This window comes from Culex pipiens, chromosome 2, assembly GCF_016801865.2.
Source record: "Culex pipiens pallens isolate TS chromosome 2, TS_CPP_V2, whole genome shotgun sequence".
Classification (NCBI taxonomy): Eukaryota; Metazoa; Arthropoda; class Insecta; order Diptera; family Culicidae; genus Culex; species Culex pipiens.
Genome location: NC_068938.1, coordinates 16,887,085 through 16,905,558, shown reverse-complemented (window position 1 = coordinate 16,905,558; position 18,474 = coordinate 16,887,085). Strand labels below are relative to the sequence as shown.

General features: G+C 39.5%; 5 protein-coding genes across 7 annotated transcripts; all 5 read right to left on the bottom strand.

Moving 5' to 3' along the window:
* Nucleotides 1-2,381: 2,381 nt before the first annotated feature.
* On the bottom strand, nt 2,382-5,178 carry LOC120417719 (probable cytochrome P450 6a14). 3 transcript variants are annotated; one of them, XM_052707531.1, is made up of 4 exons: nt 4,609-5,178; nt 4,267-4,344; nt 2,975-4,058; nt 2,382-2,921 (listed from the first exon to the last, which is right to left on the bottom strand). In XM_052707531.1, the coding sequence occupies exons 3-4, from the start codon at nt 4,053-4,055 to the stop codon at nt 2,500-2,502; spliced, it is 1,503 nt and encodes a 500-aa protein (XP_052563491.1). In that variant the 5' UTR covers nt 4,056-4,058; nt 4,267-4,344; nt 4,609-5,178; the 3' UTR covers nt 2,382-2,499. The 3 variants fall into 3 exon arrangements, with proteins under 3 accessions (XP_052563491.1, XP_052563492.1, XP_039435803.2); XM_052707532.1 differs by having other exon boundaries at nt 4,276-4,344; XM_039579869.2 differs by lacking the exon at nt 4,609-5,178 and having other exon boundaries at nt 4,267-4,418.
* Nucleotides 5,179-5,294: 116 nt separating this feature from the next.
* On the bottom strand, nt 5,295-7,078 carry LOC120417737 (cytochrome P450 6A1-like). The gene is made up of 2 exons (XM_039579895.2): nt 5,852-7,078; nt 5,295-5,795 (listed from the first exon to the last, which is right to left on the bottom strand). Exons 1-2 carry the CDS (start codon nt 6,927-6,929, stop codon nt 5,374-5,376), a joined length of 1,500 nt encoding a protein of 499 aa, XP_039435829.1. The 5' UTR covers nt 6,930-7,078; the 3' UTR covers nt 5,295-5,373.
* Nucleotides 7,079-7,295: 217 nt separating this feature from the next.
* Nucleotides 7,296-9,162, bottom strand: LOC120417751 (cytochrome P450 6a8-like). Its single transcript, XM_039579909.2, has 2 exons — nt 7,866-9,162; nt 7,296-7,813 (listed from the first exon to the last, which is right to left on the bottom strand). The coding sequence occupies exons 1-2, from the start codon at nt 8,995-8,997 to the stop codon at nt 7,398-7,400; spliced, it is 1,548 nt and encodes a 515-aa protein (XP_039435843.1). The 5' UTR covers nt 8,998-9,162; the 3' UTR covers nt 7,296-7,397.
* Nucleotides 9,163-14,788: 5,626 nt separating this feature from the next.
* Nucleotides 14,789-15,102, bottom strand: LOC120417723 (uncharacterized). The gene has a single exon (XM_039579874.2). It carries the CDS (start codon nt 15,100-15,102, stop codon nt 14,884-14,886), a length of 219 nt encoding a protein of 72 aa, XP_039435808.2. The 3' UTR covers nt 14,789-14,883.
* A 57-nt stretch (nt 15,103-15,159) lies between these two features.
* LOC128093149 (uncharacterized) lies at nt 15,160-15,893 on the bottom strand. The gene has a single exon (XM_052708996.1). It carries the CDS (start codon nt 15,736-15,738, stop codon nt 15,160-15,162), a length of 579 nt encoding a protein of 192 aa, XP_052564956.1. The 5' UTR covers nt 15,739-15,893.
* Between the last annotated feature and the right edge of the window lie 2,581 nt (nt 15,894-18,474).

The following is an 18,474-nucleotide window of genomic DNA, read 5'->3' as shown; positions in this document are numbered from 1 at the left end:
ATTTTTAACCCTTTGGACGAGCACTTACGGGAAAACTGACAATTGCAATCGATTGCTGAGAATTTTTTACATTAAATTCAATCAAAAACTCAGGGTAAATTGGATATTTCTTGAGATATCACATTTTTAAGTTGGAAAGCCCTGTATTGCACAGCAAATGTTTTACTTAACCATCAATTTTCAACAGTACATTGCGTTAGAGCATAGTAGGCCTTGAAATTTGAAGATTTTTTAAAATTTCGTAGCGGAAGTAAGTGAATGTGAAATTAAATGAAATTGAATTCATGTCTGTATGTATGTATGTATTGTATGTATGTATTTGAACCCCCGTCTTGGCAAGACTTGGCGTGGTTCACGGATAAATGAAAATGACAAAAGATTTAATTTTGAGCGCATCAACCGGAATTGCCAAGTATTATGGCCTCAGAAGCTATCCTGTAAATATGAGGTCATTTGGTTAAGGTTTTAAACCTGAATTAGTGAGTCAAATTTTGACCTGATGAATTTTTGGAGAATTTTTGGCAAAATTTAAAAACATGCCCAAAAAATTAACCTGTATCTTTCAGGGATCCATTCCTAGCGCTTTGCGATGTTCTATACAAAGTTATTCCCCGGAAAATCTTTAAGAAACTTTGATAGCGTTTTGGGAAACTTTGTCGAAGAAGATGTAAAAAGTGAAAATTCCTCATACTAAATAGATTGAAGTTACAAAAAAAAGGACCCGCTAAACCTTAACCAATTGAGGTCATATTTACAGGTTAGCTACATACATGAATTCAATTTCATTTAATTTCACATTCACTTACTTCCGCTACGAAATTTTAAAAAATCTTCAAATTTCAAGGCCTACTATGCTCTAACGCAATGTACTGTTGAAAATTGATGGTTAAGTAAAACATTTGCTGTGCAATACAGGGCTTTCCAACTTAAAAATGTGATATCTCAAGAAATATCCAATTTACCCTGAGTTTTTGATTGAATTTAATGTAAAAAATTCTCAGCAATCGATTGCAATTGTCAGTTTTCCCGTAAGTGCTCGTACAAAGGGTTAAAAATGCATTTTAAAACTTAAATCGCAAAATTTTCATATCTGGCAACACTGTACGTAAATTTTGAGTACGCCATTCGATTCTACGTCAAAAAATCTTCAAATTTACATACCCAAAAGTTGACTTTTTGTAAACTTTTCTCTTAGAAAAATGCATTTCAAAAATGAGGTTTTTCAAAAATCACAGAAAAAGAGGGGGGTGCCACGGGCGCGGGGTTGGACCAAATGTCACCAAACTTGGGATTCTTTGTTTTTGGAGCAAAAACAACCCCCATGCCAAATATGAGCAGATTTGGTGAAGGTCGATGTTGGACGCGTGGTCACTTGGGAAGGAATGACCCATATTCTTTAACTTTGTCAAAAACACTAAATCGATCAGAAATCCCTTCTCAAGATACAGATTTTTGAATTTTGTATTTGAACAAAAACAACTGATGCACAATGGCTTGACTTTGCATAGAGAATACCAGAAAAAATGAAAATTAAGAAGAAATAATTCTGGACACATATAAAAAATGCATAAAGGGGAAACATACATGTGAATCGGCAAAAAAATCAGAGGTTGGTATGAGCACACATTATTTTTTTTTAAATCTGTTCACAGTGTATTAAAAAAAACATTTTCATCTGTTAACAAAACATATTTGATAACATTTGGTTGTATGATTGCCGAGATATAGCTATTTGAGGTTAGAAGTTTCAAAAAACGGTTGCCACGATATCTCAATGCTATGGCCAAATCGGCTCAAAATTTTAGTGGAGACTTGTTTAACAGGTCCCGTGTGCATGACGAATGCCGATTTTCAAAAAGTTTATTTTTTTAAAAAGATAAATATATTTTTATGTTTTTCATACAAAAATTGACAGTTTTTGATTTTTGTTTTTTAAAACAAAACTTCAAAGTCGAGTTTCGTCATGCACACGGGATATGTCTTGAGTGTCTTCGCCCCAAATTTCAGCCAATTTTGTCGATCAAATCTTGAGATATCGTGGCACCCGTAAATCAACTCGGAGTTTAGAGAAAAGCGCTCAAAAAGTTAAACAGTCCGCTTTGCGCGTGGCAAAACTTTGAGCTAAAATCATCTCTTACTCAGTTAATCATGAAATATCTTCATGAAACTTCCAGGAGTGATTGATAATCATTTTTTCAGTGGATTCGATAAATTTTCTGTAATATGTAATTTTGTGATTTCTAACATGTATGTAACCCCTTAAAAAATGCACATTCTAAATGAAAAATTTTCGTTTCTCTTTGCTGATTTCAGCCAAAGCTATATTAACTCATTTCCTCCAAGGTTTTTTTTTCTTATTTTTAGAATATAAACAAAGGAAATCTATTAAGTTTTCATTTATAAAGTATAACTGAATATATCATGCCAATTAAGTTTGCTTTTGACAGACAAAAATCAGCGGAAAAATCAATCCGATTTTCATCATTTAATCTCATTTGATCAATTACCAATTCGATCCACCTGCAAGTACAACCCTCCCTCAGCCATAATAATCCCACTGGCGGGATTAATTTTCGCCGGAATCCTCGTCCGCGGCGACACCGTAAAGCGGAAGTTCTGCAGCAGTGTTGCCAGCCCCACTCGGGTTTGCATCAGCGCAAAGCGCATCCCAATGCAAACACGTGGACCCTCCCCGAACGGGAGAAACGCAAACGGGTGCCGTTTGGCCACCTGGTCCGGGTTGAACCGCTCCGGGTCGAATTTCATCGGGTCCGGGTAGATCTCCGGATCACGGTGGATCGCTAGCACTGTAATGTTGGTGGCGGTTCCCTTTTCGATTGTGAAGTCGGTGTCCGGGACGCGGTAGTCTTGGGTGGCGATGCGGAAGAGAATTGATGCCGGTGGGTAGATTCGGAGGGTTTCTGAAAGGGAGGGTGGTTTAGGAGTTGAAATGGAGTGTTGATTTAAGTCGTACCGAAGATGCAATTTTCCAGGTATTTCATGTCATGAATCGCTTCGTACGTCAACGATCCGTGCTGGTTCAGAGCATAACGTACGTTTTGTCTGGCGCGATCTTGAAGTTCTTGGTTCATCGCTAGCTCGTACAAGCAGAATGACATAAGGGTTGAGGACGTCTCGAATCCAGCGAAGAAAAATACAAACGCTTGAGCTGATATCTCATTGAGGGATAGTTTCTCCATGGATCGTGACGATCCTTCATCAACGGGTTCTGCATTCTTCAGCTTGATCAGCAAGTTCATAAAGTCATTTCGTTCGACATTGTTGCTTTCACGATACTCAACGGTATCCTTCACGGCCTTCAGGAAGTATTTGGTAACTTCTTGGTTTAACACGGTAACTCCAAGTTTCCTAGCCAAGGGCTTTATCTGCTGGACGAAAAACAGCTTAATAATGGAAAGCGGTGTAGTCGTGAAGATCTTTCGACCCATTTCTCGAAACTCTGCGTTAGGATTTTCCAAACTGTTGCAGTCCAACCCAAAGGCACACTTTCCAATGACGTCCGTCGTGTATCGGGCGAGAACATCCTTCAGCTCAACCTCACCACCTTCATCTTTTTCCGTAACCAGACACTTTTTCAACTCCGCTGCGACATCCGCCACGATCGGAAACATCAGCTTCATCTTTCCAGAGGTGAACGTTGGAGTCAACTTGGCGCGCAAATTCTTCCACCGCTGCCCCTCGATCGTGAACAGATGTCCCGTCAACGGGTCGTCCTTTTCGTTATAGTAAAACGATCGATCGTGAAAGTACTGGAAATCCTTCACCAGAATCGTTTTGATAAAGTCCAAATCGGTGGCAAGCACTGTTGGTCCTAAGAAGAAGAACACCCCACCGAAGGGACCCTTTCCCTTGAGTTTTTCGTAGCACTTTTGAAGCACCTCGGACAGGTGAAGACGCGTTCCGAGTCCCCACACGTTCCCAGCTGGGAACACTGGATCCAGGTACGGCACGCCACGCACCTTCCAGTAGTTGTAGCGCTGGCGGACGAACAGCACCAGCAGCGTCGCTACCGCTATGAGGGCGAGGTAGATCATAGTCTGGAACGCAAATTCGAGGCATCAATCAATTGTGTCTTGAGTTATTTTTAGCTGAGATGTGTCATCTGAGATTAGAATCTTATTCAATGACTTTTAAATTTTTTCTCGTTTGTGCATTTTTTTGGATGACATTCAATTTTCCCCTTATCAGGGTTTTTGGTATCAATACACAATACATATTGCTCGAATTGGAAAAATAACAACTCACTTATCTCACCTTGCGTCCCAGTCGAAGCCGGCAATTTCAAATCACTCGAAGGAATGTTCACAGTCGCACGTTCGACAACTGAATGGTGGTTGGTTTGTAAATAACGCGAATATTAATATTCATTCTTGCTTACTCTAACTTTTCTCAGATAAAGTCCCTCACGAGAGAAATTTGAAAAGAGAGTGAGCTGGAGTGAGTTCAATTCGCTTTCGGACTTCTCAAAACATCCCATTCAACAGATCACAATATTTTCAAATCGTCGCTGTCGTGCTAACTTATCGTACGTGCATTTTGGAAAAAAATAGTTAAGAACGCCATTTTGTGCAGCTCACAATGCCTCACCTTTTGACTTTCACAGATACCCAAAATTCGATTTCAACCCTGAGATATTCAATAAAAACCGAAAAAACTCCGTGCATTTTTGTCACCTTTCATATAGAAGAAGTTTCAATCTTGTCGTGCTATCTTGACACAGCCTAAAAATTGATGTAAGTGCGACAATTGGCCAAAGGGATTTCAGGTCAGAACGCGTTTGACATAGATACGAGCTTGACTACCGTAAACATTTTCAATTTTATTTCGGGACTCCGGTAACCAAATTCAACCAAACTTCGGAACAATGCACAGAATGGTCAACCAAACAAAACGTGTTTGTTATTGTTTACATTGCATGCTCTCGTTTTTGTTTATTTCATGCCAAACATTTAAATCTAGAGTTTTTTTTGAATAGGTCCTATAAACATATGAAGACAATAGTTTATAGGACCATTTCAAAAAAATCTTTGGAAATGCGTTTATCTCGGAACGTCAAAAATCGACATACGACAAGGTAGCACGACGGCGTCGAAATATTCCAATGAAGTCGAGCTTGTCTACACTTGCATCCACAGAATAATTACTTATTTCCTAATTTATTTATTTATTTCATTAAAAAGGTTAAAATCTTTCAATTTAGATGAAATGAAAATTACAAATGAAAACTCCAAAAATAAATTTTGAAATCATGTTGTTTTCGAATTTAGAAAAAATAAAAACTTCGGTGTTTTATTCCATTTAAGTTTAAAATAAGGTTACAATTTCTCCTAATAAAATCACTGATTTATCACATCATTCCCCCAACTTCTCGACCTTCAACCAAAGCCCACCCTCCGGCGTCAGCACCGCATGCCGCGGCGAAATCACCAGCGGCACCACCGACTTGGAGCACCGTGAAAACCTAAAGTTCATCAGCAGGGTCGCCAGGCCAATCTTCGTCTCGAGAATTCCGAACCGCGCCGCGATGCAGATCCTCGGCCCCTCTCCGAACGGCATGAACGTGAACGGTCTGCGTTTGGCCGTTTCCTCCGGGGCGAACCGGTCCGGGTTGAACTGTTCCGGGTCGGGCCAGTACTCCGGATCGTGGTGGATGGCGTAGACCGGGATCATCACGTTCATGCCCTTGTGGAAGACGAGGTCGGAGTCGGGGACGGCGTAGTCCTTGGTGACGCTGCGGATCAGGTTGGCCCCTGGGGGGTACTTGCGGAGTGATTCTACGGAGAGTGAATTAGGCGTTGAATTTTGTTTTGAAACTTGAAGCAGATCTTACCGTTGATACACTGCTCGATGTAGTCCATGTCTATAGCTGCTTCGTAGTTCAACCCTCCATGCTTCTTCACAGCATCCCTCACGCACTGTCTTGCCCTTTCCTGAATCTCCGTGTTCAGCGACAGCTCGTACAAACAGTACGACATCGTCGTACTCGAAGTCTCGAAACCCCCGAGGAAAAACACGAACGCCTGCGCCACCACTTCATTGAAGCTCAAACTACCAACACTCTCATCCGACCCGTCCAGCTCGCCGTTATCTTTGAGCTGAATCAACAGGTTCATGAAGTCGTTTCGCTGCACATTGTTGCGCTCTCGATACTCGATAGTTTCGCGAACGACCTTGAAAAAGAACTCCGACACGTCTTCGGCAGTGCCCTTGATGTGGAACTTGCGCGCCAACTCCTTGAACGTCGCCATGAAGAAGAACTTTAGCATCCTCCTCGGCGGTAGCTCAAACACTTTTTTGCCCATCTTGCGGAACTCCACGTCCGGGTCGTTCAAGCTGTTGCAGTCGATGCCGAAGGCGCACGTTCCGATGACGTCGGTGGTGAACCGTGCCAGCAGGTCCTTCATCTCCACCTCGGACTCTTCGCTGATGTGCTTCTGGATGCACTCGCGGAAGCGATCCGCCACGGTCACGATAGTTGGACACATCATCTTCATCTTGCCGGAGGAGAAGGTCGGAATTAGCTTCTTCCGCAGGTTCGTCCATCGCGTTCCTTCGATGTTGAACAGGTGTCCGGAGATTGGGTCGTCCTTCTCGTTGAAGTACACTCCACGGTCGTGGAAGTACGCAAAGTCACGCACCAGTACGGACTTGACAAACTCCAGATCGAGCGCCAGCGCGACCGGATTGGTGAAGAAGAAGATCCCGACGAACGGATGCTTGCCCTTCGTTTGCGTGTAGAAGCGGGTCATCAGCTGGGACGAGTGGACGCGCCGTCCGACGGCCTGGATGTTGCCGAACGGGAACCGCGGCTCGATAAAGGGGACATTGTGGCGCTTCCAGAAGGAGTACTTTCGTCGCACGAACCAAATCGAGAGCGTGATAACCGTTATCAGCAGGTAGATCCACATCTTGCCGAGGGGACTGTTGGTACGAGACTAACGAGTTATCTAGTTGAACGAGCCAAGATAGTGGATATCGGACATTTCCAGAGCAAATAATTACACAGTGGCTCAGCTTTTCGCTGAATTGAAGCGAACACCGCTTAGATGACTGTCGAGAACTCAACTACTGCTGTCCTCATTACAAAGAGGATTTCTCGCGAAGATTGAATCAACACACTGTTGAATCCGGTCAGAACGAACACAGCAATAAAATTATGTAACCATATCGAACGCTGAACGTGTGCGTGCTCTGCACGGGTCACACAACCACGTGCAGTCAAGGTTGGGGCAAGGCCTTCTTTATTTACAAACAAAACATGATTCATGAACTGGTTCATTCATGCCGGTACTCTTAAAGCTCCTTTATTTTGATTCACTGGTAACTCATTGACCAAATCTTGTGATGCTTAAGCGCACTTTGTGCCAACCTTTAATCTACTGAACCTTCTCAATGCCCAACCAAACGTCCCCGGCTGGTCCGTGAATCAAATTCACCGGGTCGATCACCAGCGGAACGGGTGACCTCGAGCACAGACTGAATCGGTAACTCTTCAGCAGCAGCGCCAGTCCCATCCGCGTCTGGAGCAGGCCAAACCGCATCCCAATGCAGATTCGGGGACCTTCGCCGAACGGAAGGTAGCTGAACGGGTGACGGGTTGACTTTTCTTCCTCGGAGAAGCGCTCCGGACGGAATTTTAGAGGGTCTGGGAAGTGTTGTGGGTCACGCTGGATGGCTAGATTTGGGATGCAAAGTCCGGTTCCTTTCGGGATGATGGATCCATTCGGTAGCTTGTATGGTTTTGTGGTCATCCTGTGCAGCGTTGCTACTGGTGGGTAGATACGAAGGGTTTCTGTAAAGAGTTGCTTGTTAGATTTTTACAGAATCTTAGCACATCACCTCACCATTGATGATCCAATCCAGATAGGTCATCTCCATGATGGCTTCGTAGCTAAACTTGTTGTCATGTCTGCTCAATACATCTAGGACACAACTTCTTCCCTTCTCCTGAACGTCTGGATGCGTAGCAAGCAAATGCAGCGCAAACGTCATGGTCGTAGCAGAAGTTTCAAAGCCAGCAAAGAAGAACACGAACGCTTGAGCTGCAATCTCTTCAAAGGTCAACTTCTCCAACCGCTGTCCGGACATCTCTTCCGCAGCTCCATCTACCTCCTCATCCATGTATCCCTTGTTCTTCAGTTCAATCAGCAGCTGCATAAAATCCTTCCTCTGCACATTGTTCTCCTCCCGATACTTGATCGTATCCCGAACAACCGAAAAGAAAAACTCCGACACATCCTCGTCATTGAACCTTATTCCCAACTTCCTCGCCGTGTCCCGGAACATCATCGCAAAAAACACCTTCAACGCCTTCAACTTTGGAAAGTTAATCATCCTCTTACCCATCTCCCGGAACTCGGACTTGGGATTCTCCAAGCTGTTACAATCAATCCCAAACGCACACGATCCAATCACATCCGTCGTGAACCTCGCCAGCAAGTCCTTAACCTCCACCTCATTCACCCCGGCCACATAGCCCCCCAAAAACCGATCAAACTGCTCGCCCACCGCCAGTATCGTATGAAACATGGCCTTTAACCTGCCCGAGGTGAACGTCGGCGTCAGCTTCGCCCTCAACTTGCGCCACTGGTGTCCCTCCATGAAGAACAGGTTAGCCGACAGCGGATCGTCCCGCTCGTTGCTGTACACTCCGCGGTCCACAAAGTAGTTAAAGTCCTTCACAAGCACCGTTTTGGCAAACTCCGGCGACAGTACCACCAGCACCGGATCGCGGAAGAAGTAAATACCGGCGTAGTCGTCGCCCAGCTTGGTGAGCTGCTTGTACAGCGTGTCCATGATGTGGGCAAAGTGGATCGTCGGCTTGAGCGTGTCGCCGACGTTGCCCACCGGGAAGCGGGGTTCCAGATAGGGTACGTTCCGGTCCTTCCAGAACTGGTACCGGGACTGAAAGTGCGAGTAGATCCATTTGAGGAGTGCGAAAAGGAGTGATGCGAGGAGTAGCAGCAGGACGTTCATCTTCGATGAAAGGCACTGTGGTGACTAGAAAACGTCGCTTGGACGTAATCAACTTAAACCGGGTGTTTCCAGGCGGTTATCATCGTTTCTGCTTTTATCAGGCAATTAATTTAAAATCGATTTGCCGGCTAAACCACTCACGAACAAACTTGTAATGAGATTGATTTGTTTTTGTTTTGAACAAAAGTTTAAGTGAATTCCGCAAGGGGGAAACAACTTTCTCATAAAAGTGGCGACACCTGGGTTGTAGTAGTGGAAACGATAAGACGAGGGGGAACCAAATGGTTTCTTCGACTATCTTAACCCGTAAAGACCCGGGACGTTTTGTGTTTAGTAAAATCGATGTAGCTCAGCCAGTTTTCAACCGATTTGAGTGCTTCAAGTTGCAAAATCAAGGGGATTAGTTGCGCCATCTTTTAAGAGTTGACCCATCCCCCCTGACCCCTCCCCCCTTTAAGGGGAGGCAAAACTAGCTGTCTCTGAGTCAAAAATCGAGGATAATCTATTGTAAAAAATTGGAAAACCCATAAATTTCAACCAATTTTGCTCTTTTAACACTTCTGAGTCACACAGATCAACTTCCGGTCACGTAGAACTAAGACCGGATGTTCCGGATACCGGTTCTGGAAGTTCTCGGAGCTAGGTAGAACTTGTGCTTTTTGTTTTTGTTTTCGATATTTTTCCGCATCAAAATTATATTCATGCAAAAAACTTTCTCAAATAATTATCACCTCAGTTGGTTATTCTCAAAATTATTTTTTTTATCGTGGTTTACAAATAATATTTTTTTTGATATTTAACAGAAACATTTCCCATGCAATCTCCTTTTCTGATCGATTTAGAGTCTTTGGAAAAGTTTTAGGTTACAGAATAAAAGATGATGTAAAAAATGGTTCCGGAAATAAGATTTTAAAGAAAAAATGGGACATTTGTAAATAACGTCTAAAACATTATCAAACAAAATGTCATAATAATTCAAGATGCAAAATTAAGTTTGAAATCGAAAATTTATTTACACATTACATGATAAAGTGCAACATTTTCAAAATATATGCAAAATTAAGGTGATTTTTTAATCGTTTTTTTGTTATTCATATAAACTAATGCGTCCATCCCGGGATTTCCTGGGATAAAATTCCTGAGATTTTTCCAAAATCGGGAATTCATGAATCCCGGTTTTTTTTTAAATTTTGTCTAAATTTCCCGAAATTTATAATATTTTGTTCTAGAAATTATGATTTGGTTGAAAAAAACTGTAAAACAGTTATAAACTAAGTAAGGCTACATCCATAAAGTACGTCACGCTATAATCAGTCAAAATTTATCCCCCTCCCCCCTTTGTCACGCTTTTCCTATTCTTGTAACACGCAAGGTCACACTTCCTCAGACCCCCTCTCCCCCTCCCCTAGATCCTGACATACTTTATGGATGACACCTTATCAATAGAACTTTTGAAGCAATAAAATTGGGCAAATGTATTGGGCCTATATCAGCAAAAATAACGTTAAAAAATGTAAGTTGTATTATCAAATTTGCAAAATGCCTAGCGTTTTTTTTTTGAATTTTGAATAGATTGGGTATAACATTTACGTAGAATTTTTGTTTTGTTTTTTCAATTCAATTAGTGTTTATTAGAATTTAACAGTTCTGCTCCAGGATGTTACATTTGCAATTCAGAGATTTGAAGAACCATTCAACTGAGATCAATTCATAAGCCTTTACAGGGAGGGAACATGTACATGTTTAGATTTTTCTAGCTAAGTGCTCTTTTAGGGAAAATAAATTTTGAGAAAAAAACCCTAGATGTATGGAACTTTTTTTCAATTCAAAAAAATCTTAAAATTTATTCTTAAGAACCGAAATATTAATGGAATTAAGGCAAATGTACCGAATTGGGTCAGCTGATGAAGCCATATTTTCAACACAATGTTATGATATTTTTGATTATGATAAAATAGGAACAGAACAACAAAATTGGTATAGTGATTAACCTGCTCTTATTGAAACTGTAGTCCCAAATGGCCCCAACTTAAATGAAGATAAAAGGCAATTTGAAAAATATTTGTTGTACAAATCATCGAATTCGATACTTATACTAAATTAAACATTGATTAAATAAAATTTTCTTTGTTTCCTTTTTTTGTTTATTTTTCTGACATTATCAAAAACATCAAGAAAAAAATCGAGAGTTTATTTCAACCGTGCACATCACCCAGAGCTTTTGCACCCAGATTATTGTTACAGACATTTAAGTATCTTCAAAACTACGTGAACTATCGATTTAATTTTTTATTCATCCCCTAAGCTGCACAAATTTCTCGACAAAATTTGTCAATTTTTAAAATCAAATTATTTAAGACTTGAGTCCGTAAGTTAAACCAATTTTAAATAAGAAGACGACAACTTCCTTGGTAGCTGTGTACCCTTAAAAGGGCTTTTAAGCTATTGTGTTTTGTATATTTATAAGACCTTTTCAAAAAAAAAAAAAAAAAACTCTAGAAATATTTTTCAACGAAGAAAAAAAATGAAGAGAAACTTATTTCATCTGAATTACATTCGCGAAAAACTGTGATTAGTTGTTTTTTAAAATCCGTTACACATGCACTTTATAATACATAATCACATTAAATTTAAATGCTCATAACATGTCTTTAAAATGCAGTCTATGTTCAGATTGTAGTTTAGAATATCGCCAGTTGATAGCTTTCAACTTATTCTATGATTTTAAGCATTAACAAATATCCCGGAATCCCGGAAATTCCAGGGATTTCAAAAATATTGTTTCCCGTTTCCCGAGAAATTCAAAACCCGGATAAATAAGACGCTCTACATAAACGTTTTGAAGAGAAAGCAAAAACATTTGTTTGAATTTTGACGTAATTGTTTTTCGGGCAGCTGGTTGTTGAGGTAGATATAGTATCTTAAATTAAAATATATAAATTTCAGCTGAGAAATCTATCAACTCTTTTTTCAATCATTTTTATACTTCAGTCGATCAGCACTTACTGTTTTCTTTAACAGTTAACAGTTTTTCAAAATATTAAATAAATTGCTCAAATGAAAAAAAAACGTAATTAACTCCATATTATATTGTCGGCAAATGTTTTGTTTTAAAGCAGCAATTTGAGAAATTTTTCAATGTGTGTATTTTGTAATGTATCTTTTCCATTGAAAAATATATACATTTTGTATTGCTTTTGAAAGAAGAGAAAAAATAAGATTTTGCAATTTACTAAAGGTGAAGCCGTTGATCGTTTTCGATGAAAATTGATCATCACTGTAAAATATTCTTTATTAAAATCAATTTAGCGAATTTCTGCACCAAAATGAATCAGCAAGTGCCGGTTGTTGGCTTCTTGAAGCCACTGAAGGAATTTTTGATCTAAAGCAATTGTGTTTCAAAATTTATATAATTTTGTGGTACAATCATTGACGTCCTAGTTGGCAATCATTGATTAATGACGATTTCCATAACTTTACAAGGAATGGGATAAACGTTACCAAAAGGAATCAGCATGTGTGAGGCACTATTCTAAACAACTTGTTGAAGGAATTTTGTCAAAATATTGAAAGCGACGCAAAATTTATATCTTTGAACGAAAAATCATGACTATGATGGAAGTCTTCACGTTAAATGAATCAAAATATTGACAAAGACGTTCTGGAAACATTTTGTAGTAAAATATTAAATATATTTTAGCTAAAAAAATCTTCAAACCACAAGATTATCAGTCAATAGGAGAAATTTCTTTCATAAACGAATAGGTATTGTATTATGGTGCAAGTGCAGTGCACAACTTTAATAAAGTGCATTTAATTATGAACTGTAGTGTTTTAATATACTTTTTTACAGAATACTATGGACAAAATTTTCTTTAAAGTTATGTTTAACTCAGTTTTATAAAATGTGCTTACTTCTTTGGTTTCACACTCTTCAATTACATGAATGATTCTATATTATACTGAATTATACTGATCTTAATTTTAAACATGAATATTTAGAACATCAACGTCTTCCTTATTCTAATTTATTCTAGGATTTAAACCTGCTTAAATATTTATAAAAAAAAAGTCTACTCTAGTTCATAATCTACAAAATCTGAGTAGCTGCAAGGGTCTAATCAAAAGTATATGTAATCATGACCTTGAAAGAAAAAAAAAATGGAGGAAAAAGTTATTTCTGAATTTTTTTTATCTTTTTTATTAAGTTAAGGTATGGCTGTAAACTGTGAAAACTTTAGAATTACTAGCATTTTATTTTTATTCTTAAACTTAATAAATATCACAATCAAAATATATGAATTTGCAAATTTACGGAAATTGCACTAAATATCAATTAAAATTGTTTTTTAGGAATATGATGTTTTATCGTAAGTATACTTGAGATTCCACACAAACGTTGCCATAGAGAACACATTTCTCACCAAAGCAGTGTACTTGTCTCTAGACATCACGAAGAACCCTCCGCAGCTGATTGCAAGTGGCTTCTGGGCTTGCTGCATGATGATCAACATGGATGTCCTCAACGATTTGGAAAGTTGAGTAGAATGCAGCAAATTATCAGGCCATTCGAGATCCATAATCACTTGGGAGGTTTCTGCATTCTATAGAATAACTTGATAAACTTTATGAATTTTAAGAACATGCGATTTATTCTTACCACTTGATCAATCTCGGTCGCAAGATGGCAAAACACGTAACATTCAGCCATAAAGTTGAAGACTTTTACCAGCATAATTACCATTGAAATGTTGAAGGACTGTACGCTTACAATTATGATAGCAGACATTGCCGTGAAAAACATTGCCATGTAGTACACGAGGAAGAATGATATTTTAGTAAGCTTTTCGAGCGATTTTAGTTCCTTTAGGATGAGCGAGTGGTATTGGACGTTACGTTTGATTATGTTTTGAGACTTGATCCAGAATGCTTTTGATTTTTTGACTTGAGATTTGCACGGAAAAATCGTGCTGAAGGCTTTGCTGACTACTTTGAGCTCGCACGTTAGTTCTACCATTGGGATGTAAATTGTGAGAAAATTAACACTTTCCAAATGTGAATACTCTAGCAGTAGTGATTCGTAGATTCGTTCCAATTCGGATTTAATCAATGGATTCAAATAGCTCATGTCAAATGGTATTTTCAGTGGTTCATAGTCCGGACTCGTCATGATGGCAACGATGGTCTGAAAAGCCACATTTGCCGTGAACAAATTCAGCATTCGATTAATTGAGCTTTTTGCTTGAACTCTAATCTGTTGAGTTCCTGAATCATTTGTTGAGAGCTTTTCCAGGTGCCTAACCTTGCAGTATACATTTTAATGTTTCCAAGTGGTAAAACTTCTGACGTGGATTAACATGCTACCAAGACTGGTGTTCAACCCCTTAAAAACGGACTCGAAGTTTTCGAACCTTTGAAGTATCATAACGAACTGTAATTGAATCATGATGAAGTGTACTACTATTAGGCATCTGTACAGATTCCACAAGTGTCGAATAAACTTATTGTCACTTTGCAAACTAACACCGGACATCATAAACACATATCTCATAAATAGGTATTCTTCTCTTTGAAATGTTTCCTTTTTGGCCATTTTTGGTTAAGTTTTTAGCAAGGTTCTTCTGTTAAAATTGACTTGTTAAATCATTCACCAGTGAACAATTACTAAATCCTACTACTTGGACTGCTTTTTTGAGATTTGAAAACACCTTTCGGCTTAAACTTGTGATTACATAGAAAAAGTTGTTGAATGAATTCTACGAACTGAACAACAACCTATCAGATACACGTACTAATAAATTGTCCTTTTCTTGGAACGTTCCAACAGTGGTTTTCTTCAAGTCATCAACCTTTAGACATGAACATGAGGTAACTTCGAAATAGCATTTAAAGTGCTTTAAACTTCCAAAGAAACATCAACACCGAGTACGTCATTCGCACCAAGAGGGCAAACTTATCCTGACTCATCTCGAAAATCCCACCGCAGCTGATTCCCAGCGAGTGCTGAGCTCTGATCGTCACGATAAGTAGTGAAGTCCGTACGGATTTGTATTCCTTCGGGTAATCCTCCGAGTAGTGCAGCATTTCAGGCCAGTCAAGGTTCATGATCTTATCGGCAATTTGGGAATGCTGGAATGGGAATCTTAATAAAATATTGATAAATCAGCTGCAAAAGCCACTAACCGCTTCGTTGAGCCGTGTTGCCAGATGACAAAACACATAACACTCGACGATCATCCGGAGAATGTTTTCAAGCAGAAATATTGTCGCCATGCTGAACGATTGTACATTTAAGATGGCTATGATTGTCATCGAGACATAAAGCATGGCAGTGTAGTAAATTATGAGAAATGATGTCCTTGTTAGTTTTTCGAACGATTTGAGTTCTCCTATGATATCCGAATGCCGCTGGACGAGACGATTGATTCTAGACTGGGTCATGATCCAGAAGGTGGTTTGCGCAGATTTTGAGGAGGGATATCTGGGTTTGTTCTGAAATATTCCAGCGAACGAGTGTCTTATGATCTTTAGTTCACACAGTAACTCTATCATCGGTATGAAGATTGCCAGGAAGTTGACACTCCCCAGGTGAGAATACACCAGCAGCAGGGATTCGTAGATTTTTCGCACTGTCCGCTTCATGGCCGGACTCAATAGGGTCAAATTTATCGGGAATGCAATCGGTGCGTAGTTTGGACTTGTCAACGTTGCTGATAATATTTGTGCGGTAACGCTTGTCATGAAAAAATAAACTGATCCTCGAATTATTTTTCTACCACGAGTTCGAATTTCGACATGTTGAGGGTCCAAATCTTCAAAATCACACTTTCTAGCAAATTGTCTTGCCCGTCTGTACACATTCTGAGTATTCCAGATCACCAGAAGTCTGAAGTAGATTATCGTGCAACCAAAGATGTTATTGAATCCATGGAACACCGATTCGAAACTGGACCAGCTGCGAAGAATTTGCATGAAGCGAACGTCAAACAGTAGATAGTGCATGGCCATGATAGTTCTGAAAACATTCCAAACAACTCTGGCCCAACGATTTTCACTGTTCAAACACACACCAGACACGGTGAAAACGTAGTTCATGAACAACTCCTCAACGGGTTGTTGTTTTAGGAGTTTGAGCTTTTGAGCGATTTTAAACAAGAAATTTCTGATTGTCATTTTAGATTTGAGATTGAAGACACGATCTACTATAGCCAAAATCCGAAATTGAACTAACTTGAGGTTCTGTTTGAAAAAGACATCTAGTTTGAAATAAAAATAGATCCTTTGTGCAGGTTTGTCCATAAGAATTAAAAAAATGTCTACAAAGTTTTAGTTTGAATTGTTATTTTTACAATGAGTTCAACAAACAAAGATGATTTAATGAATGTCTTTGTCAGAGAAATAAAGTTGAAATAAAGCTTAAAATAGAAATAGTATGTGATTTGTATAATGATACTGTGCGACAGCGGCCACCTCAACTGGTTACACTTTTTGTCACGTGGAAATAACATAATTGTTCGTTATTATCTGTGAAAAACTTTGTTCTGTCCCGACTTGATTATCCGAAGGCATTGAAAAAAATTTACTTCGGATAATCATCTTTTTTTGCTATCTTATTTTTGATAATCGAGCTTATGTACGACCCCTAAACCACTCTAAAGTGACTTAGAATTTTCAAATTCAAGATTGCGGCCAAAATTACGGCGAAGCAGTATTTAGAAAATAAATTTAGTAAATTGATAAAACATTTGTATTGGTACTTGGTACTTGGTACTTGGTACTTGGTACTTGGTACTTGGTACTTGGTACTTGGTACTTGGTACTTGGTACTTGGTACTTGGTACTTGGTACTTGGTACTTGGTACTTGGTACTTGGTACTTGGTACTTGGTACTTGGTACTTGGTATTTGGTATTTGGCATTTTTTAACTCCCGACAGAGGTATTACACGATTCCGTACCTATTAGTTCAATCCATAACTTCCCCTGGAATACCTCACATTCCACAGAAACATCACCATGCTGTAGGTGGCCTTAACCAGTGACTTGAACCTGGTTCGATCCAGCTCAAACATCCCTCCACAGCTGAGCCCCAACGAGTGCTGGGCCCGGGCCATCACGACTAGCAACGAAGTCCTGACCGATTTGTACTCGCCGGAAAAGTCCTTCGAGAAGCGGAGCCTTTCCGGCCACTCCAGGTTGGTTACGGCGTCGGATATTTTGTTGTTCTACGGAAAAGTGACAATAATTGCAAGAATTTCATGATTGTTAGAACCATTTGTTACCGTTTCGTTGAGATCTGCTGCCAGACAACAGAACACGTAACATTCCGCGATGGAACGCATCATATGTTCGATAATCACCACCATTGCCACGTTGAAGGTGTGCATTTTGAACACGATCAAGATGGACATCGAGATGAACGCTATGGCCGAGTAGTAGATTGCAAGAAAGGACAGCTTTGTGAGGTTTTGTAGAGATTTCAACTCCTCAAGAATGCTAGCGTGGTGCTGAACGATTCGTGCGATTCTGGACTGAATCATTATCCAAAATGTTGTTTCCGAGGTTTTTAAACGATTCCGGTTGGATTTCCTCATGATTGTCTTCTTGAATGAACGCTGAACAATTTTCAACTCGTAATGAAGCTCAACTAAGGGAATGTAGATGGTGAGAAAATTGACACTCTCGAGGTGCGAAAATACTAGCAAAATCGATTCGTAAACTCTTTTTGAGATATTATGCAGATTTGGACTCAAGTAACACAGGTTGAACGGGAAATTCAAAGGTTCATACTCTGGACTCATGAACAGAGCCAAATAGATTTGAACAACTACGTTAGTAATGCAAATTTTCAATGCACAGTTGATTTTTTCCTTGGCTTCACGACGCAACGTTAGTGTTTTCCGAACGTCCATTTGAAATGATTGAGGATGTATGAAGTTACGAGATTGTCTATAACAATCCAAGCTTTTCCAAATGACAAACGCTCGTAGATAAACGAAACTACTGGCGATGTTAGTATTTATTCCTTGAAACACGGCTTCGAAAGTGTGGTTTTGCCGAACTATTAGTGCAAACTTGTACCACACTAGTAGATAATGGGAGGCTAGAAGCATCCTGTACGCGTGCCAACTTAGTTGAATCAGTTTGCTTCTGCTTTCTAGATGTATACCAGACATAGCCAATGCGTAAGTCATGAAGAAGTTGTCTGATTGTTTTCTGTGATTCATTTTGAACTTCTTTAAATGCAGTTTAAACGACTTGAAATAATCCATATTATGGTTGAAAGTACGTACTATCTGAACAAGTGATTGAACTCAACTCAACGCAAGCTACTCTCTCATGAATCATGTCACCTAACAAAAGAAAAGTTTGTTCTCAACCTATGATTACTCTACCAAAAGTTAACCAAAGTTTTCGTTTTGAACTCAAACAAAGAAGTTCTTCACCTTGAAGTTGAACCATCACACACTTCCCCAAGT

Excerpts from the sequence above, each read along its gene's own strand:
- LOC120417737 (XM_039579895.2), bottom strand. The coding sequence starts at position 6,929 with ATGTGGATCTACCTGCTGATAACGGTTATCACGCTCTCGATTTGGTTC. Across the intron at positions 5,796-5,851 it reads CATCGAGCAGTGTATCAACG|AATCACTCCGCAAGTACCCC; the intron begins GTAAGATCTGCT and ends CACTCTCCGTAG.
- LOC120417719 (XM_052707531.1), bottom strand. The coding sequence starts at position 4,055 with ATGATCTACCTCGCCCTCATAGCGGTAGCGACGCTGCTGGTGCTGTTC. Across the intron at positions 2,922-2,974 it reads CCTGGAAAATTGCATCTTCG|AAACCCTCCGAATCTACCCA; the intron begins GTACGACTTAAA and ends CCTCCCTTTCAG.
- LOC120417723 (XM_039579874.2), bottom strand. The coding sequence starts at position 15,102 with ATGAACCTTGACTGGCCTGAAATGCTGCACTACTCGGAGGATTACCCG.
- LOC128093149 (XM_052708996.1), bottom strand. The coding sequence starts at position 15,738 with ATGACAAGCGTTACCGCACAAATATTATCAGCAACGTTGACAAGTCCA.
- LOC120417751 (XM_039579909.2), bottom strand. The coding sequence starts at position 8,997 with ATGAACGTCCTGCTGCTACTCCTCGCATCACTCCTTTTCGCACTCCTC. Across the intron at positions 7,814-7,865 it reads TCTGGATTGGATCATCAATG|AAACCCTTCGTATCTACCCA; the intron begins GTGAGGTGATGT and ends AACTCTTTACAG.